Raw genomic sequence first — 16,914 nt, 5'->3', positions numbered from 1 at the left:
TTTTATAGTGTCTTGTTGTTTTTATATTGTCTTGTTGTTGCGTGTGGGCACCTTGAGGCTATTGTAATTTCGTTGTACCTGAACAATGACAAATAAAGATAGATCTATCTAATCTGAGAAGATGCAAAGAGCTGCAAAGAGCCTTCACTGCGTTTCCCTTCATTAGAACAAGCGACCACACACACACACACACACACACACACACACACACAAACAAAGTTTAGACAAAAAAACAAAACCCAAGAGGAACGGAGCACACTGAGACTCGCAGTGACCGGATGCCGTCTCCCTCGGTCTCCTTTATACCAGAGGTGGGAGTAAGTCATACATGTGCAAGTCTCAAGTTACTGGGGTGAGAGTCAAGCAAGTCAAGTCCTACGAAATCCTGATGAATAACCCCAGTTTAAATCAGTTAAAAGACTGTGGTTTTGAAACTAGAGTTTTATTTTCAACATTAACAACAATGGAGAGTGGGGCTCTGAAATCATAAAACAGGTAATAGGGTGTGGTTAAAACGTAGCGGTCGCTCGTTAGCTGTTCTAATGAAGGGAAACACAGCACAGTGCCTTCACTGTGTTTCCCTTCATTAGAACACACACACACACACACACACACACACACACACACACACACACACACACACACACACACACACACACACACACACACACACACACACACACACACACACACACACACACACACACACACACACACACACACACACACACACACACACACACACACACACACACACACACACACACACAATGATTTCAGAGCCCCACTCTCCATTTCCTCCCATTACGTTAATGTTGAAAATAAACTCTAGTTTAAATCCTGATGAATAAATCAGTTAAAAGAGTGTGTCGAGAATTCGGGTGTATTTTACAGTTTGTTGTTTACGTGCCTCCCAGCGGCAGAGGACACCGTGTTCACGAGCTGCAACTCAGCCACCGATGCACCGGCAATAGTGCTCGGAACATGAAGCAATGTCGCCTGGAGACTGTTACCTGGGTTCTAGCAGTGTGTTAGGGATCACAGCAGGAAAGACACTATCCTGGACAAATGCTTTGTTAATGATAAAGGAGCCTATGTGTCTAAAGACAGACACCAATACTGACCTCTGATCGTAATGTTGTGAATATGATACCAGTGGATAAGACCAAACTCAAGGGAACCAGAAAAGAAAGTAATAAATCATATGTGACTAAGGACATGAAACAAAGACTACGGAGCACTTGAACAGACAGAGAGAGAACTGAAAGTCAAATTTAGGGAATCAAAACACACAGAGAGCTTTTGGGAAATGCTTTTAAAGCCAAAGACCCCCAAAAAGTCTTGTGGTACCCAAGGGTACCACAGGGCTCTGTATTGGGCCCAATACTGTTTAGTATGTACATAAATGATCTGCCTTCTGTGTGTGGAGAATGTGATGTATTAATGTATGCTGATGATACAGTTGTTTTTACTCATGGCAGAACTGCAGAAGAGGCTGCTACCAAGGTCACTGATGTGTTGGAGAATATTACATCCTGGCTTAACAATAATTGTTTGCAACCAAATGTCTCAAAGACAGTGTGTATGTTCTTCTCCAAGGGCCACAGCATTATAACAGAGCAAGATGTTTTCTTTTCTGGAAGGAGACTTCAGGTTGTCTCGGAGTACAAGTACTGAGGAGTACATATTGACACAAACCTCAATTTAAAACCCATATCAAAAAGGTCTGCAATAAAGTAAAGTGCAATCTGTCAAATTACAGATACATTAGAAACTTGCTATCATCTGCAGCAGCTAAGCTATACCTTCACTCCATGGTCCTCTCCCACATCAGCTACTGTCTGATCAGCTGGTCTGATGCTCACTCTGCAGCTCTAAGGCCACTGGAATCACTGTATAAACAAGCACTCAGAACGTCAATCACCATCTGGCAAAGGGACTATCGGTGAAAACTAGCCTGTTGGCTAATCGAGTGCTTTTACATGTTTTTAATATGTTGCTTAATGAACACTGTCCCTTGTTTTAAATAGATCAATTCAATGGACTGACTCAGCATGTGACGGAGCCCACGCCCAGCAAGGGGCACACTCTGGACTTGATGATCTCAAAGGGTCTGAATATCTCTGAGGTTGTGGTGACTGATGTTGCGCTCTCTGACCATTCCTTTGAGAGCTCTATTTCTGTTCACACACATGTTCAAAAAGAGGTAACCACAAAGCGATATTTAACTGAAAACACGAGGGAAATGTTTACTCGGGATGTTTCTTCCACACTGGCCCCTGCTAACATCTCAGTAAATGAGCTAGTAGATCATTTAAATGTTATAGATGCCATTGCTCCAACTAAGGTCAAGGAAGTGACTGGGAAGAAAAGATCTCCATGGAGAAAGGCCATGACCGTGAGAGCAGAAAAAAGAGAGTGTCGAAAAGCTGAACGTAGGTGGAGAAAAACAAATCTCCAGGTTCACTTTGAAATCTATAAAGAGAGACTTGGCTTTTATCATTTGGAATTGTAAATTGCACGACAGTCTTTCTTCTGACATCATTGCCAAAAACTAAAACAACGCACGTGCCTTGTTTGCTACCGTGGACAGACTAACTAACCCCCCAGTGTCAGTATACCCCACTCAGAACACCAGACCAGCAGTCAGTGCCTCTGCATCAGGTACAGCAGATGTGTTGTCTCCGTGTCCACCTAACATCAATTCAGACTCCATCAGATTAATGATAGAAACCTGGAGGACATTATTCAACTTCTGAAGTCCTCCTCCTGCTGCCTTGATATTATTCCAACAGGGTTCTTCAAAGATGTTTTTCCTTGCATGGCCTCAGATCTACTTCACATATACCTCATTCACACCATCGGTGTTTTCAGGGCCGGTTCGGAGCTGGAGCTTGAAAAGCACCGGGTTTTCCTGTTCACACCGCAGCGGAGCAGCCTCTTAGCTCCAGAATCCGGTTCGTTTTCAAGCACCAAAAATGTCCGGCCAGAGCAAAAGCATCGCATACGTCACGCTTATGTCGAGGCGGGATCAACTCCTGAACAACAAAAAGCCAGCGTTTTATCCAGTTTGTACACAACGATGGAGAAACTTAACAAGCAGCAGTGGTCCACTGAAGAGACCAGCTACCTGCTGGGAATCTGGTCTTCTGAAGAGGTACAGAGGAAGCTGGAGCACAATCGGCCATTGTTGTTGTTGTCGGTGTGAGCTGTGAGGGGTTTCCGCGCGGTTTGGCTTTATGAAGCAGGCACGCAAATGGTTACGTCATGACGCAAACGATGACGCAATGACGCAGCACCAGTCGGACTCTGGGCGGTGTGAAAAGAGCCAGAGCTAAACCGAAGAACCGGTTCTGAACCTGAAAAGCTCTAGTTGCGTTGGTGTGAATGAGGTAATAGTAAACAAGTCTCTTCACTCAGGTGTTTTTCCACAGGCTCTGAAAACTGCAGTCATTAAAGCGCTCTTAAAAAAGAATAATCTAGACGCTTCAGTAATGACCAATTACAGGCCCATATCAAACCTCCCATTTCTAGGTACGATCATTGAACAAGTAGTTTTTTAGTTGAGTAACTGTTTGGAACGCATTTCCACTGCAGGGCCTCGCACGGCTTAGTACGGTATAGTTAGGCCTTGGTAGGCCAGGCTCACTTTATGATGCGTTTCCAAAACAGTTTAGGAACTGGGGCAGTAACTATAGTAACGCAGTGTAGGCGGAGCCGTGACGCCATCTTCAATGTGTGTCACGACCCGATCTGCAGCCCTGCCCCATCTGCAGTGCGCATGTGTGAGATGGTCCGCCATATTGGACAACTCCGGGCGGCAACCCAAGATGGACACTTGACACAGTGGCTTTTAGCAAAGCTCAAAAAGAAAACTCGAGAGAGACGAGTTATTGTTATTACAACGTGACATCACTATTATTTAACAACTCTTTTTATTGGGTCATTTTATTGGGTTAAGTGCATTGTCAGAATAAGTGAGGAACGAATTTAACTTCTGTTATGCGGCTTTCACACCAGCGCTTTTCAGTTTCTAGCTCCGAGCGGGAGCTTTTCTGCTTCAGCTCCAGTTTCCCTTTTCAGCTCCCGCTCTGTGCACACCGCCCACTGGCGCCCCAGAGCTGCCCTTGCTGCGTCATGACGTCACCGTTTACATCGCTGATTTGCCCCCCAACGGCAGCTCACAACAACAACAGCGTCGGGTCGATGATCGTGTTGCTTTTAATCACACGAAGCCAGAATAAATTGAATAACGACTTCTCCAACCTTATGCTTTTCTCCAGAGTGCCGTGGTTCATTGTTTATTATGTGTTTCTGCAGCATTTACCGACCGCTGCAGTGCTGCTCTTCCACGGGAGTTTATTCTCCCGTTAGCTCCCGGTTAGCTCACACTGCAGCGGCCGCTCTAAAGTATTCACTGTCCGACTCACACAAGCAGCTGATGCATATCCCCAGTTCCCCTTAGCCTAAGTGAATGTGTGTCAGTCTGAATTGACACTGTTTGGTATCACAACGCTGTTATGAAAGTTTCTCTGGTATAAAACGGGTGATGTTACCATAGCAACCGAAGCTAAACTGACTACTTGCATCCGATAGCTGCAATAATACAAAACAACACGTCTGCCTCTCTCCACAATGATCGATAACAGTGAACGGATGGTCAAAGTAAGGTACAAATAAACAGAACCACACGAAGCCTGGTTAGTGCTGCCTGACTTTATAAAGTGTGTTTATAGGCACTACTGCTTGTAGGCAGGCTGACAGTCGACCCATGGGAGGTGGGTTTAGTTTCCTGCACGCCTCGACGTGAGAGAGACGTAAGCGACGTCACCTCTTAGCTCCAAAGCTCTTGCCTCTGGACCGACAATTTTTTGGAGCTGGAAATGAAGCGGATTCCGGAGCTAAGAGCCGGCGCAGCTCCGGTGTGAACTGGAAAACCCAGCGCTTTTCAGGCTCTAGCTCCGAGCCGGAGCTGAAAAGGCGCTGGTGTGAAAGGGGCATTAGACAGCCATCATAAATACTGAAGAAATATTGACTGAATGTATGCAATATGTATGGCATTCATAATTTATATCTAATTACATTAACTGTGAATGTCCTTAATTTTATTTCAAATAACAAAATATTTTAATAAAGATATTTGAGACGTTTACTGTACTAGTACCTAAGCAGCCAGTTTGACATTAGGACTTGCTTGTCATTGTATTTTCACGTTTGTTTAAAGAAAGATGAACTTGTCCACATTGCTTGCCAAAAGGGCAGATCTGCTGGCACTAACAATGTTTCCTGCTGTGGAGAACACCCTCTCGCTAGGGACAGAGGTAGCAGATACAGCCAGGTAGCGCTTTGCTACCATGGCAACATAAGGATATTTGGCGTTTGTAATAGCTTTGGCTCGGTCTGAACTTTTGGCGAGTGGTGGAGGCTTAAATGCTAGGGGGAGTTGAGTTTCCACTTCAGTCTTTTTTCTTTTGGTACCGGTGATATTCACGTTCGCTGATGCCTTTTCAAATGAGTGTGCAAGTTTGATGTATTGCCAGCCGCGTAACCAATTTTAGTTGAACAATGCCGACAAACAGCTTTGGTTCGGTCCACCTGTCTTTGTCCGTCATCCTTGTACGTAACTGCGAAACCAAAATGTTCCCAAACCGGAGCAGGGCTCGGCAGTAACGGTTGCCATTGGCAACCATTCAGAAAAAAACTTCTTGGCCTTTTGTTGCCATCAGTGGCAGTTTTTAACATAAATAAATAAGGACAGCAAACAGCTAAAAGTGAACCCCAAAATAGATTAATGTTAATTATTTGTTGTATTAAGAGTGATATTTAATTATTGTTGTGACCAGTCGGAACCTGATACTTAAGTTGCACGTGCATTGGTGTGATTACGGAGCCAGAAAGTGATGCACGTTTACTCGCGTGTGCCGTGTGTTTGTTTTTACGAAAAATGGCGAAGCAAAGTAAGTTGTTTGACTGTGGGGTAAAAAGTTCGGCCAACCCGTCAACATCTCAAACGAATGTTCAAAGTGATTCAACTGATACAGCGCAAGATGAACCCGAACGAAAAGCAAAGAGGAATGTTGTCCATTCACTTCCGGTAAAAAGTTCCTTCAAAATAAGAGTCCCGATCTTATTACTACCAAAATAAAAGTGCAAAACGAAACTTTACAATAGGAAAATATTGGCATAACATTATAATCACTTCTATAAAAAGGTAACACATTTTAATATAGTTTGACATATTAAAGGTAATTTACAGCATTAATAATTCATATCTAATTCTTAACTGTGAATGATTTTAATTTATTTAACATTTTCGAGATCAACTTTATCTGCGTTTGCCATTTCGACAATTCCTAAAATGACTGGTTAAATTTGAACGCATCCCTGTGACCAGCTCTCATAGTATGCCTCTCGTCCAATGAAATGACCTAGTCACTCTATGGCGCGTTGAAATTGCACTGAACGCTGCGTTCCTGCAGCCCCGCCCGGAGCATGGGCTGCAGGAACATGCTACTTGAACACTGCGACGCAGCACCTGAGATTACTTCCCAAAAAGTTATTCACGTTCTCAATTTTTTACGTTTAACATTATATTCGTGCGGTACACACGTGTCCCGAACCGAAGGGCCCGCACTGAATAATTTCATGATACTGGCATACTCTTTAAAGCACAGGAAGATGGCGCCAGCAGTGTGCACGGCGAGACGTCTCCCAGGCCTGTTCGGCCTTTTATTAGTTCTAGTAGTTTTATTGTTTTGTGTTTTTTGTCAAAATGTCTCTGCTCTACTAGTTTACGACCGCCAGTCGCTTATGGAAATCAAAGCGTTTCAGGAGGGGGTATTAGAGCAATGTTTGGGAGATCCAACCTCGAATCCTCCTCCTCCACTTCTTTCAAGCATACCGACATACCTGCGCCGCCAGGTATATGCCATCCCCCAGAGGAAGCGCCCAAGACGAAGGGGAAAGCGGGGCGGAGAAGCCGTAAGGATCAGGGCTTACCTGCTTTCTCTACGTGGAAAGGCCCCTGGCCTCAATAGCAGTGGATGCTACGCTGCCCCGATGACTAGGCAGAGATGGCTCCTCCACGTCTTTCCGGATGGCCGCTCAGTGAGCCTACCGGAGCAGGCTAATTTCCCCAGGCGGATACGCAGCGGTGGCGTGGATCACAGACACCTTCGCCCACTGGATTTTACTCAAAAACCGGGAAGAGAGGAGCTTACTCTCCGCCTGGCACTCATCAATGCTAGATCGCTAGCTAACAAGACTTTCCTGCTTAATGACTTTTTTTAAATCCCGGGATTTGGACTTTATGTTTCTGACGGAGACGTGGATTCGTGCTGGTGAGTTAACAGCTTTTTCGGAGCTTCGACCACCTGACTGTTCATTCATCAGCACCCCGCGGATCACCGGTAGAGGTGGAGGGCTGGCGTCGGTCTTTAAATCCAGCTTTAACTGCCGTCAAACTCCGTCGAACAACTTCTCCAGCTTTGAGCTACAACTTTTCAAACTACACTTACCACTTCCAGTGCTCGTTGCTTTGATCTATCGCCCTCCGAAGTTCAATAAAGATTTTATTCAGGAATTCTCAGACTTTGTAGCGGGGGTTATCTTGAACTTTGATCGATTTTTAATTATTGGCGATTTTAATATTCATGTGTGCTGTGATTCCCGACCTCTCGTCAAAGATGTTATGAATCTCATTGACTCTTTTAATCTTACACAGTCGGTTAATGGCCCGACACATGAGAAGGGACACACACTGGACCTGGTGTTGTCTCATGGTTTAGATGTTTGTATCAGGGACATTTGTGACACTGGTATTTCGGACCATTTGCCTGTGTTATTTACTATGATGCTGCCTTGCTCTCAAGTTGACTCGTGCGTTCCGGAGCGACGCCTACGTGCGCTGAATCCTCTGACAGCGTCACAGTTTTCCGTTGCCTTTAATTACTCTGTGCTTTCCACGTTAAATGACTCTTGTGATGCCAGTGCTGAGGAGATTCTCAGCCTTTTTAATTCTACTTGCACGGATATTCTGGACCTGATCGCTCCATTCACGGCCAGACACCCTAAACCTGTGACTGAACCGTGGTTAACTGACTCTACCCGCGCCCTACGACGCGCATGGAGACGAGCAGAGAGGAGATGGAAGAAGGATAAACTTCACGTCTCCTTGGGGATTCTGAGAGACAGTTTAAGCGAATATCAGAGGGCTGTTAAATGTGCAAAAACTCATTTTATTTCAAATCTTGTGTCCAAAAACAGAAATAGGCCCCAGTTCCTTTTTACCACTCTTAAATTCTCTTTTAAATCCCTGTAACTCTCCCTGTGTTGTGCCATCACCTACTCTGTGTGAAAAGTTTCTTTCATTCTTTAATGGTAAAGTCTTGGCCATCAGATCTTCACCTCCTCCTCTCACCTTAGACCCAGCAGTGTCTCCTGTGTGCTCAGCTATCTTCGAGCAGTTTGACCTGGTTTCACTGTCCGAGTTATCTGAGGTGGTTAGAAAATTGAAACCTTCACAATACCCCTTTGACAGTATTCCTCCCAGACTACTGAAGACGTTTTTAATACTATTGGGTCATATATTTTAACTTTGATAAATATCTCTCTCACCTCAGGCTACGTTCCAACCTTTTTTAAACATGCTGTAGTGCAGCCTCTTATCAAAAAACAGAACCTTGATCATTCTGTTCTCTCCAGCTTCAGACCTATCTCTAAGCTTCCCGTCTAAAGTCCTAGAGAAATTGGTTTTAGCACAACTGCAGTCACACCTTGTTTTAAACTGCATATCAGAGAAGTTTCAGTCTGGTTTTAAATCACGCCACAGCACGGAAACTGCTCTTCTAAGAGTTTTGAATGATCTTCTTTTAACTGCTGATTCTGGGAATTCTGCTGTGCTTGTGCTTTTAGATTTGTCTGCTGCTTTTGACACCATTGACCACCACATTTTGTTATCACGCCTTGAACTGTGTGTCGGTATTAAAGGTAACGTCCTAAAATGGTTTAAATCCTATCTGTCAGAAAGGACCCTTTCTGTGCATCTTGGCCAGTATTCTTCAGCTGCAGCCCCACTAGCATATGGGGTCCCACAAGGCTCTGTCCTGGGCCCCATTTTGTTCAGTCTGTATTTACTACCTCTGGGGGCAATTTTTAAAAAGCACAACATCTCTTACCATTGCTTTGCAGATGATCTGCAGGTATACCTGCCTATAACAGCAAATAAGGAATCTAGGATTGCCTTGCTCAGCTGTCTGAAAGACATGACATCATGGATGGAAATCAACTTCTTGACTCTTAATGAAAAGAAGACAGAGATTATAATATTTGGACAGTCTGAACTCCTCGATGGCTTTAATAGTGTACTCGGCCCCTTAGCCTCCTACAGCCGTCCCTCTGTCAGAAATCTTGGAGTCATCTTTGACAACTGTTTTAAATTTGACAAACAGATAAGCTCAGTTGTCAAGACAAGTTTCTTCCAGCTGCGGCTTCTGGGGAAGGTAAAATCCTATCTTCCTAGTAAGGAATTTGAACAGCTAATCCACTTATTTATCACGTCTCGTTTAGACTACTGTAACTCCCTCTATATTGGTGTTGACAAGTGCTTGATCCGTCGCCTGCAGCTGGTCCAAAATGCGGCTGCCCGCCTTCTTACTGGGAAGAGACGTTATGACCACATCACACCCGTTCTGGCAGACCTTCATTGGCTTCCTGTCAGTTACAGGATCCAGTTCAAGTACTTACGTACTTACTTGTTTTTAAATCATTGCATGGACTGGCACCACATTATCTGTCTGTGTTGTTGCACCGCCATGCTCCTGCTAGAGCATTGCGCTCAGCTCAGCAGAATATGTTGGTGGTTCCTCGGAGCAGGAAAAAAACCAGAGGTGACAGGGCCTTCAGTGTTGCAGCTCCCAGACTGTGGAACAGCCTCCCAGCACATATCCGGACTGTTGAGTCTATTGAACTTTTTAAATCCCAGCTAAAAACTCACCTCTTTGCACTGGCTTTTAATACTAGTTGAGCATTACATTTTTATATTTGTATGTGTTTTTTATTTATTTATTTTCTATATGTTTCTAGTTATTGTGCTTTTTAATTATTGTTTTTATTATCGTACTCCCATTGGGTTATCCACTATTGTAGTTACTGCCTGCCCTGTACAGCACTTTGGTCAGCCGAAGGTTGTTTTAAATGTGCTATATAAATAAATAAAGATTGAGATTAAAAATAAAGATAATGGATTGCCCGATCGGGCACCCAGCAGGTGAGGCTTCCTTGCCCGAACTAGATACTAGACGGCCCCGGGCCATCGGGCAGTCCTTAATGTCGAGCCCTGCGTCACACCCCTAGTAGATGGCGCTCCGAGCTGAATAAGGGCGTCAAATGAAGGCAAGACGCCCGCCTGGCGGAAACGCTGGAGTTAGGAATATCTTGTGATGAAGTGCACACTGACCTGAGCTCCAGGGGCCTCCTTCTTCTCCTCCATGCTGCTCATCAGCTGTCCTGATGAAGACCACAGAGCTGCTTCATTATTAATATAATACAAATATTTAGATATAATTCATCATAAACTGTCAGCAGTGAAGAGGAGGAATTCAAAGAGTTTATTCAATGATATGTTCTATTTCTAGATGCTTCTATGTAGTGTTTTATCACACCACGTGCAGTGCCTTGTCTCATCTCTGCTGCTGTGACGTAAACATGGTCCACATGGATCCATTTGGTCCATGTGATGCTAAGCAGAGGAGAACATGATAGAAAGGTCAGATAGTTATTAACGTTACATGCACATGACTTTAACCATTACGATAACAACTTGGTTTTCTGTGTAAATTATTATTAATATAATACAAATATTTAGATATAATTCATCATAATCTGTGTAGCAACTTACATTCTAACTTACAGCTCACAGTTAGTTCACTTTTATTTCATTAAAATGACTTTATTCACATAGAAAGTGACATTAATGGATGTTTGAACCACGGTTATAACGCTATCCGTGTGAAACTATCACTAAGTTAACACAGAAAGCAAACATTAGCTAGTGAGACTGTTTAATGTACTCCATGTATACAGTATTTTCTGTATATTGTGTATTCTTTAGATACTCTAGTGATATGTGTCCTGTGTGTATACTTGCTGCTAATGCTTCATTTTTATTATCTTATTGCATCTTTTAAATATGTTTAACTCGTGTAATGCCTGAAAACACTTCTGCTGGGACACAACCATTTCCCAGTTTAAGATAAATCATTATTTAAATAAAGTATATCTATTTATCTAATGAGCTAAACCGTCGCTTAGCTTAGCGTTAGCAGCTAACTGAAGAACCCCATTCATTTCAATGGGAAAAATGCTACGTCGTGGTGAACGACTGCGGTCAACTCAGCCGTCTCTCATATTTGCTTGGTCAAATGAGCAGTTCTTCATTTTTGAGTGCGCGATTTATAGCGCCTTTACGGTAATCACTGAGAAACGGCACTAACGTAGGAGTAAAAGAATGCATGTTTTTACTCTGGAGGGGAGTTTGACAGGGGATTACTCAAAAAGTACACAATAAAAGTACTTGATTGTACTTTTGGTAGTAGTCCAAGTAGTACTGAATCCAACAGTACCAATTTCATTAAGAACTTATTGCACAAAATAATTGTATCTCTCATCAAAGATAGCAGAATACATTCATTTGTGTACTCGGGACAGGAGTTTAAACAAGTATTACTCAAAAAGTACACAGTAAAAGTGCTTGATTGTACTCGTGGTAGTGGTCCAAGTAGTACAGAATTCAGCATAACCGATTTTATTAAGAACTCATTGCAAAAAATGATTGTATCTCTCATCAAAAAGGGCAGAAAACATGCATTATTGTACTCTGGAGGAGAGTTTGACAGAGTATTAATCAAATAGTACACAGTAAAAGTACTTGATTGTATTTGTGGTAGTAGTCTAAGATGTACTGAGTCCAACAGTACCAATTTTATTAAGAACTTATGGCTAAAAATCATTGTATCCCTCATCAAATATCATTGATTGATTGATCAAATATAGCATAAGCACTTGTACTACCGTCAGCGCCACTTCTCGGCGATTACCGTAAATACGCTATTAATCGCGCACTCAAAAATGAAGCGCTGCTCATTTGACCAGAGACGGAGACGGCTGAGTTGACCGCAGTGGTGAATGGCGATGCTAATAAGCTAGTTAGCATACATTTAAAACCATATCTATGGTAAAGAGCACCAACACAACAACTCAAACCGTCTTAAAGACAACTGGTGTAATAAATAACTAACATAAAGTCAGCTGAGCATTACAGATCAACTGTTACTCCCCAGAGCCGAACTGGAAAGTTTGTTGTGAGTTTCTTTCTTCCAAGATTACAGCTGTTGTGTTAAATAAGATAACTTCTGATTCGTGATTAACTGTAAATTAAGAGGTGTAAACTTAATACATAGTAAATAGTAAATACACTTAATGAAAACTCTGCATGTGCTTAATCCACTCACCTCTTCTTTTGTCCTTCTTCTTCTTCTCTCGTTTTCTTCTTCTGCTTCTTTCGTGTTTATTGGCGGTTGGCAAACCAACTTGTAGGTGCATTACCGCCACCAACTGGACTGGAGTGTGGACAAGAGACTATGCAGAAAACAAGAAACAAAACAAAGAATCAAAACTCTAGATTATTTTAAAAGTATCAATTTCTCTTAAAAACGTAATAATCTCACAATATATATTGCCTGATGTTTTCCCTAACAGCCCTGATAGCGACAAGTCATGGAATGTTGCTTTCTCCAGTGTCTGGAAAAGCACATTTCTCTGAGTACTATATTTCCTGCAAAGCAGTAAAACATGCTCAACAGTTTCTGGCTGGCTGCAGTGTACACACTTTCCGGTTGGATGCTTTCCTATTATACTTAAAGTATGGTTGAGACCTGTATGACCTATTCTCATCCGAGAAATGACATTTTCCTCCCTTCTTTCAAACCCCACCTTCCTTCCATCCCCCACATACCTTTGCATTTTATAAAGATGTCTTCCTGTATCACTAAGGTTCCAATGATCTTGCCATGTTGTTTGTGCATATTTCTGAATGAATGTTTGAACCTCCGCTTTGCTGAGTGGAACTTCTGTCTATGTTCATACTTCTGAGTGTTTGTTTGGCCAGAATATCTACCTGTTCATTACCCTCCACACCAACATGAGCAGGAACCCAGAGGAAACGAGTTGCTATGCCTTTGATTTGCATTTGATATCAAATTAGAAATATTTCATTTATTATGTCCGTTCTAGATGAAGATCTGCCTGATCGTATACTCGATAATGCTGAAAAGCTGTCAGATGCAATTCCACTGTTATGTATTTCTTTCTCCTCTATCCATTTCAATGACAGCACCAATGCCAACAGCTCTGTGGTGTACACTGACACATGGTCTGTTACCCTTTTCTCTATATGTGTATTCCTCACTGGGATATACACTGCTGCCCCTGCACGCCCTGCCTCTGGATCTTTGGAGCCATCTGTAAATATGATTGTTGAGTCTGAGTGATATCTCAACCCAGTCTCATAAAAAAACGTGTAATAACTACGTTGGTCCACAACGTAGGACGTAATATTTCTACAAAAACGCCTCTGGTAGATGCCTACTTTTTTTTTCACCATTCATTGCAATGGCTGGCGTCTATGTCACGTGATCTTCACATTTCTCCCTGCAGAAAAAAAAAAACATGGCCGAACTTCGTTTTATTCTAGGTGTAAAATGCCTATTTTAAAGTTAGTTTGGCCATTAAAATGCATTTTGATGTCATTTGATGCGAGAAATATGAGTTGTTATTTCAGATGATGTGTGCAGTGGATGTACATGATCTTTAGTTTGCTAGTTATTACGAAGATTACTTCAGGAAATTGTGTCTATACAATGTTTTCATTGTCACCAAGGTGGTTGCTAGGGACGCTGCTATCGATATTATTTCTGTTATGTTGTGTAACTGTTTAACGGTGTTATCTTTATTGCTACCCCCTTCCCCGTCAATGTATAGTGTTGGTCCACAGGGCAAACGTATTAGTTTAACAAAATCCGCATCTAAAGATACGTTATTTTCCCCCTGTGCAATTCCAGTCTCACATCTCACAGCACATCGTCATTAACAAATACCGGAAACAGACCGAAAACACTTTATTCCGAGTGTGCTTGCTTTTCTCTTTGAAAGTCATCACATAACGGCATTGTAATACACGGTTCGGCTGCTTTACATATTACATATCTGCCGTAGTTCTGTATTTATAGAGCCCTGATGAGAAGACAAACATGAGGAACTGAAAACGTGACGTGGATCATAAATATATCAGCCATTAAACAACATCTTACATTTCTTTTCACACAATGCGTAATGCGTAATTCGGCGGACTTTTATATTTGATCCAATTGGTAGATAGGCTGTATTTACACCATAAAGGTACACAGCTGATATAAAGGGACACCTGGTGGTTAAAGCATGTTATTGAATTTCATTATTTTTATTATTAGATATTAATACGATCCCTATAAAGTATATTCATTACTCGTTATTCTCTACTAATAGTTACACATGCTGATGTAACGCAAATGTTTCCAACTTGGGATCAATAAAGTACATCTTATCTTAAGATGATCGATGGCTACTGCCATATTTGCACAATGTGCCTCTGAACCTTGACAAGTGCATGTTTCAGGCTTATCAATGAATGTAATGTAATGTTATCACAGGGGTCACAGACATAAGACCAGCTGTTAAATAAAGCTCTTCTGACCTTAGCTGGCGTGTGGGTATATATATTAATACTGCCCATAATGGGCACAAGCAATTTTCACCCATTTATTAATTATATGTTTTAAATGTGAGTGTTTCCTGTCCCCTAAACCTCCAGGGATGTACACAGTTTGATACTGGCAACTTCTTATTATGGGAAATACGAAAACGTCTTTTAAAACTACAATTCCCAGTAGAGACGTGCCATAGAGCAGTGTTTCTCAAACTTTTTCATACCAAGGACCACTTAACCAATAAAAAAAACACTCGCGGACCACCTAACTCCACAAATATCTAAAAACACATCGTTTTTTACAAATCGCCTGAAAATGGTACAAACAAGTGGCCACATGTGTGATGAAGGTGTTTATCTGGGCTATATCTTGCAATCGAAAGTGAAACTTAAGCTCCCTCCATTGCGGAGATATTCCCGCGAGAGTGCGGAAAACTTTAATTAATTAATTAATTTCAAATGTGAAATTTTACCAATATACTCACGGACCACTAGGGGGCGCTCACGGACCACCAGTGGTCCGCGGACCACACTTTGAGAAGCACTGCCATAGAGAACATGTTGCGAAACACAATAGCCAGCATGTGTAGTTCTGGGGACGGGGTGGGGGAGGGGGGACGCGGTGGACCCGTTCAAATCCAGTTTTGGACAGTCTGCTGTGGTTCCATCCCACTTCAAGTGCTGTTCGACGCTCGGCACACTCTCCAATCACAGAGCTTGAGGACTATCACGGGTTTGTCAAGCGAAGCGGAGAGAATACTTACTTCCCGGTGTAATATTCTCAAAAGCAAATGAGCTGCTCCGACCCTCGGTCCTGACGGACTCCAACTTGTGTTTATTAATCAAACAAATACATAAACACAAGGATAATTATGTGTTATTGTTGAGTAAATGGAGAATTGCACAGGGGAAAATAACGTATCTATGCCACAATTTTAGATGCAGATTTTGTTAAACTAATACGTTTGCGCTGTGGACCAACACTATACATTGACGGGGAAGGGGGTAGCAATAAAGATAACACCATTAAACAGTTACACAACATAACAGAAATAATATCGATAGCAGCGTCCCTAGCAACCACCTTGGTGACAATGAAAACGTTGTATAGACACAATTTCCTGAAGTAATCTTCATAATAACTAGCAAACTAAAGATCATGTGCATCCACTGCACACACAATCTGAAATAACAACTCATATTTCTCGCATCAAATGACATCAAAACGCATTTTAATGGCCAAACTAACTTTAAAATAGGCATTTTACACCGAGAATAAAACGAAGTTCGGCCATGGTTTTTTTCTTCTGCAGAGACAAATGTGAAGATCACGTGACATAGACGCAGCCATTGGAATGAATGGTGAAAAAAAACGTAGGCATTTTACAATTTCAGAGGCGGTTTTGTAGAAATACTACGTCCTACGTAGTGGACCAACGTAGTTATTACAAACAAATTTGTGAGAGTGGGTTGGAACACCCTCTGGAGACCATATAGAAAGAAAGGTGTCTTTAAAAAGATTGTTATAGCAGAATGTTTAATCCAGCGTATTTCTGATATTCATTAAGGTCACATGCTGAGCTATATGATGTGTGTTACTGAGCTGGGTCACACACAGTTAGAGAGACGATGGTCCTTCTGAGTTATCAATAGATGTATTCATTTGAAGTGAGCTGACACCGAGGGTAGAGGAAGTTCAGAGAAGGCCTCAGGTTATAAAAACACTTCACCTTTGTTAGTTGACTAATCCTAAGGATGTCATGAGACTAAACTAAATAATAATAATGATCAGCTATATCTGTGTTTTATTGATTCCTCTCTGTTTCTGGATCACAACAAGATGCACAAAGACTTAAATGAATGAACAACAATCACAGCAGCGGTGAAACTGTGGCGCTTGCACTGCGTTTGCGCTTCAGACGAGGCTCCCTCCGCAGAACGAGGCCCCACGCAGTCTGCGTGATCTGCGTGATCTGCGTGATCTGCGTGGGGAGAGGGTCCGGTATAATAGCGTCACACTAAATGCAGTCATTTGGTCTTTAGCAGCAGCTTGTGAGAGCAGCGCGTTCATCGGTGTTCGTTGTCATGCTGCCAGCTTGTTGACGGCCTGTGTG

The 16,914-nt window shown here is 42.3% G+C and overlaps 1 protein-coding gene across 1 annotated transcript in view; it reads right to left on the bottom strand.

Moving 5' to 3' along the window:
- LOC117441976 (zinc finger protein 721-like) overlaps positions 1-12,555 on the bottom strand; it is a 243,453-nt gene extending 230,898 nt beyond the window's left edge. The window contains exons 1-2 of the mRNA XM_071202319.1: positions 12,510-12,555; positions 10,457-10,506 (exon numbers count right to left, since the gene is read on the bottom strand). Of these exons, the coding sequence (XP_071058420.1) occupies positions 10,457-10,498 (42 nt within the window). The 5' untranslated portion in view covers positions 10,499-10,506; positions 12,510-12,555. The remainder of the gene's footprint in view (positions 1-10,456; positions 10,507-12,509) is intronic.
- Positions 12,556-16,914: the final 4,359 nt, after the last annotated feature.

The sequence above is a fragment of the Pseudochaenichthys georgianus genome, unplaced genomic scaffold, assembly GCF_902827115.2.
Source record: "Pseudochaenichthys georgianus unplaced genomic scaffold, fPseGeo1.2 scaffold_224_arrow_ctg1, whole genome shotgun sequence".
NCBI classification, from domain to species: Eukaryota; Metazoa; Chordata; class Actinopteri; order Perciformes; family Channichthyidae; genus Pseudochaenichthys; species Pseudochaenichthys georgianus.
This window is presented reverse-complemented; position numbering and strand designations above follow the sequence as displayed.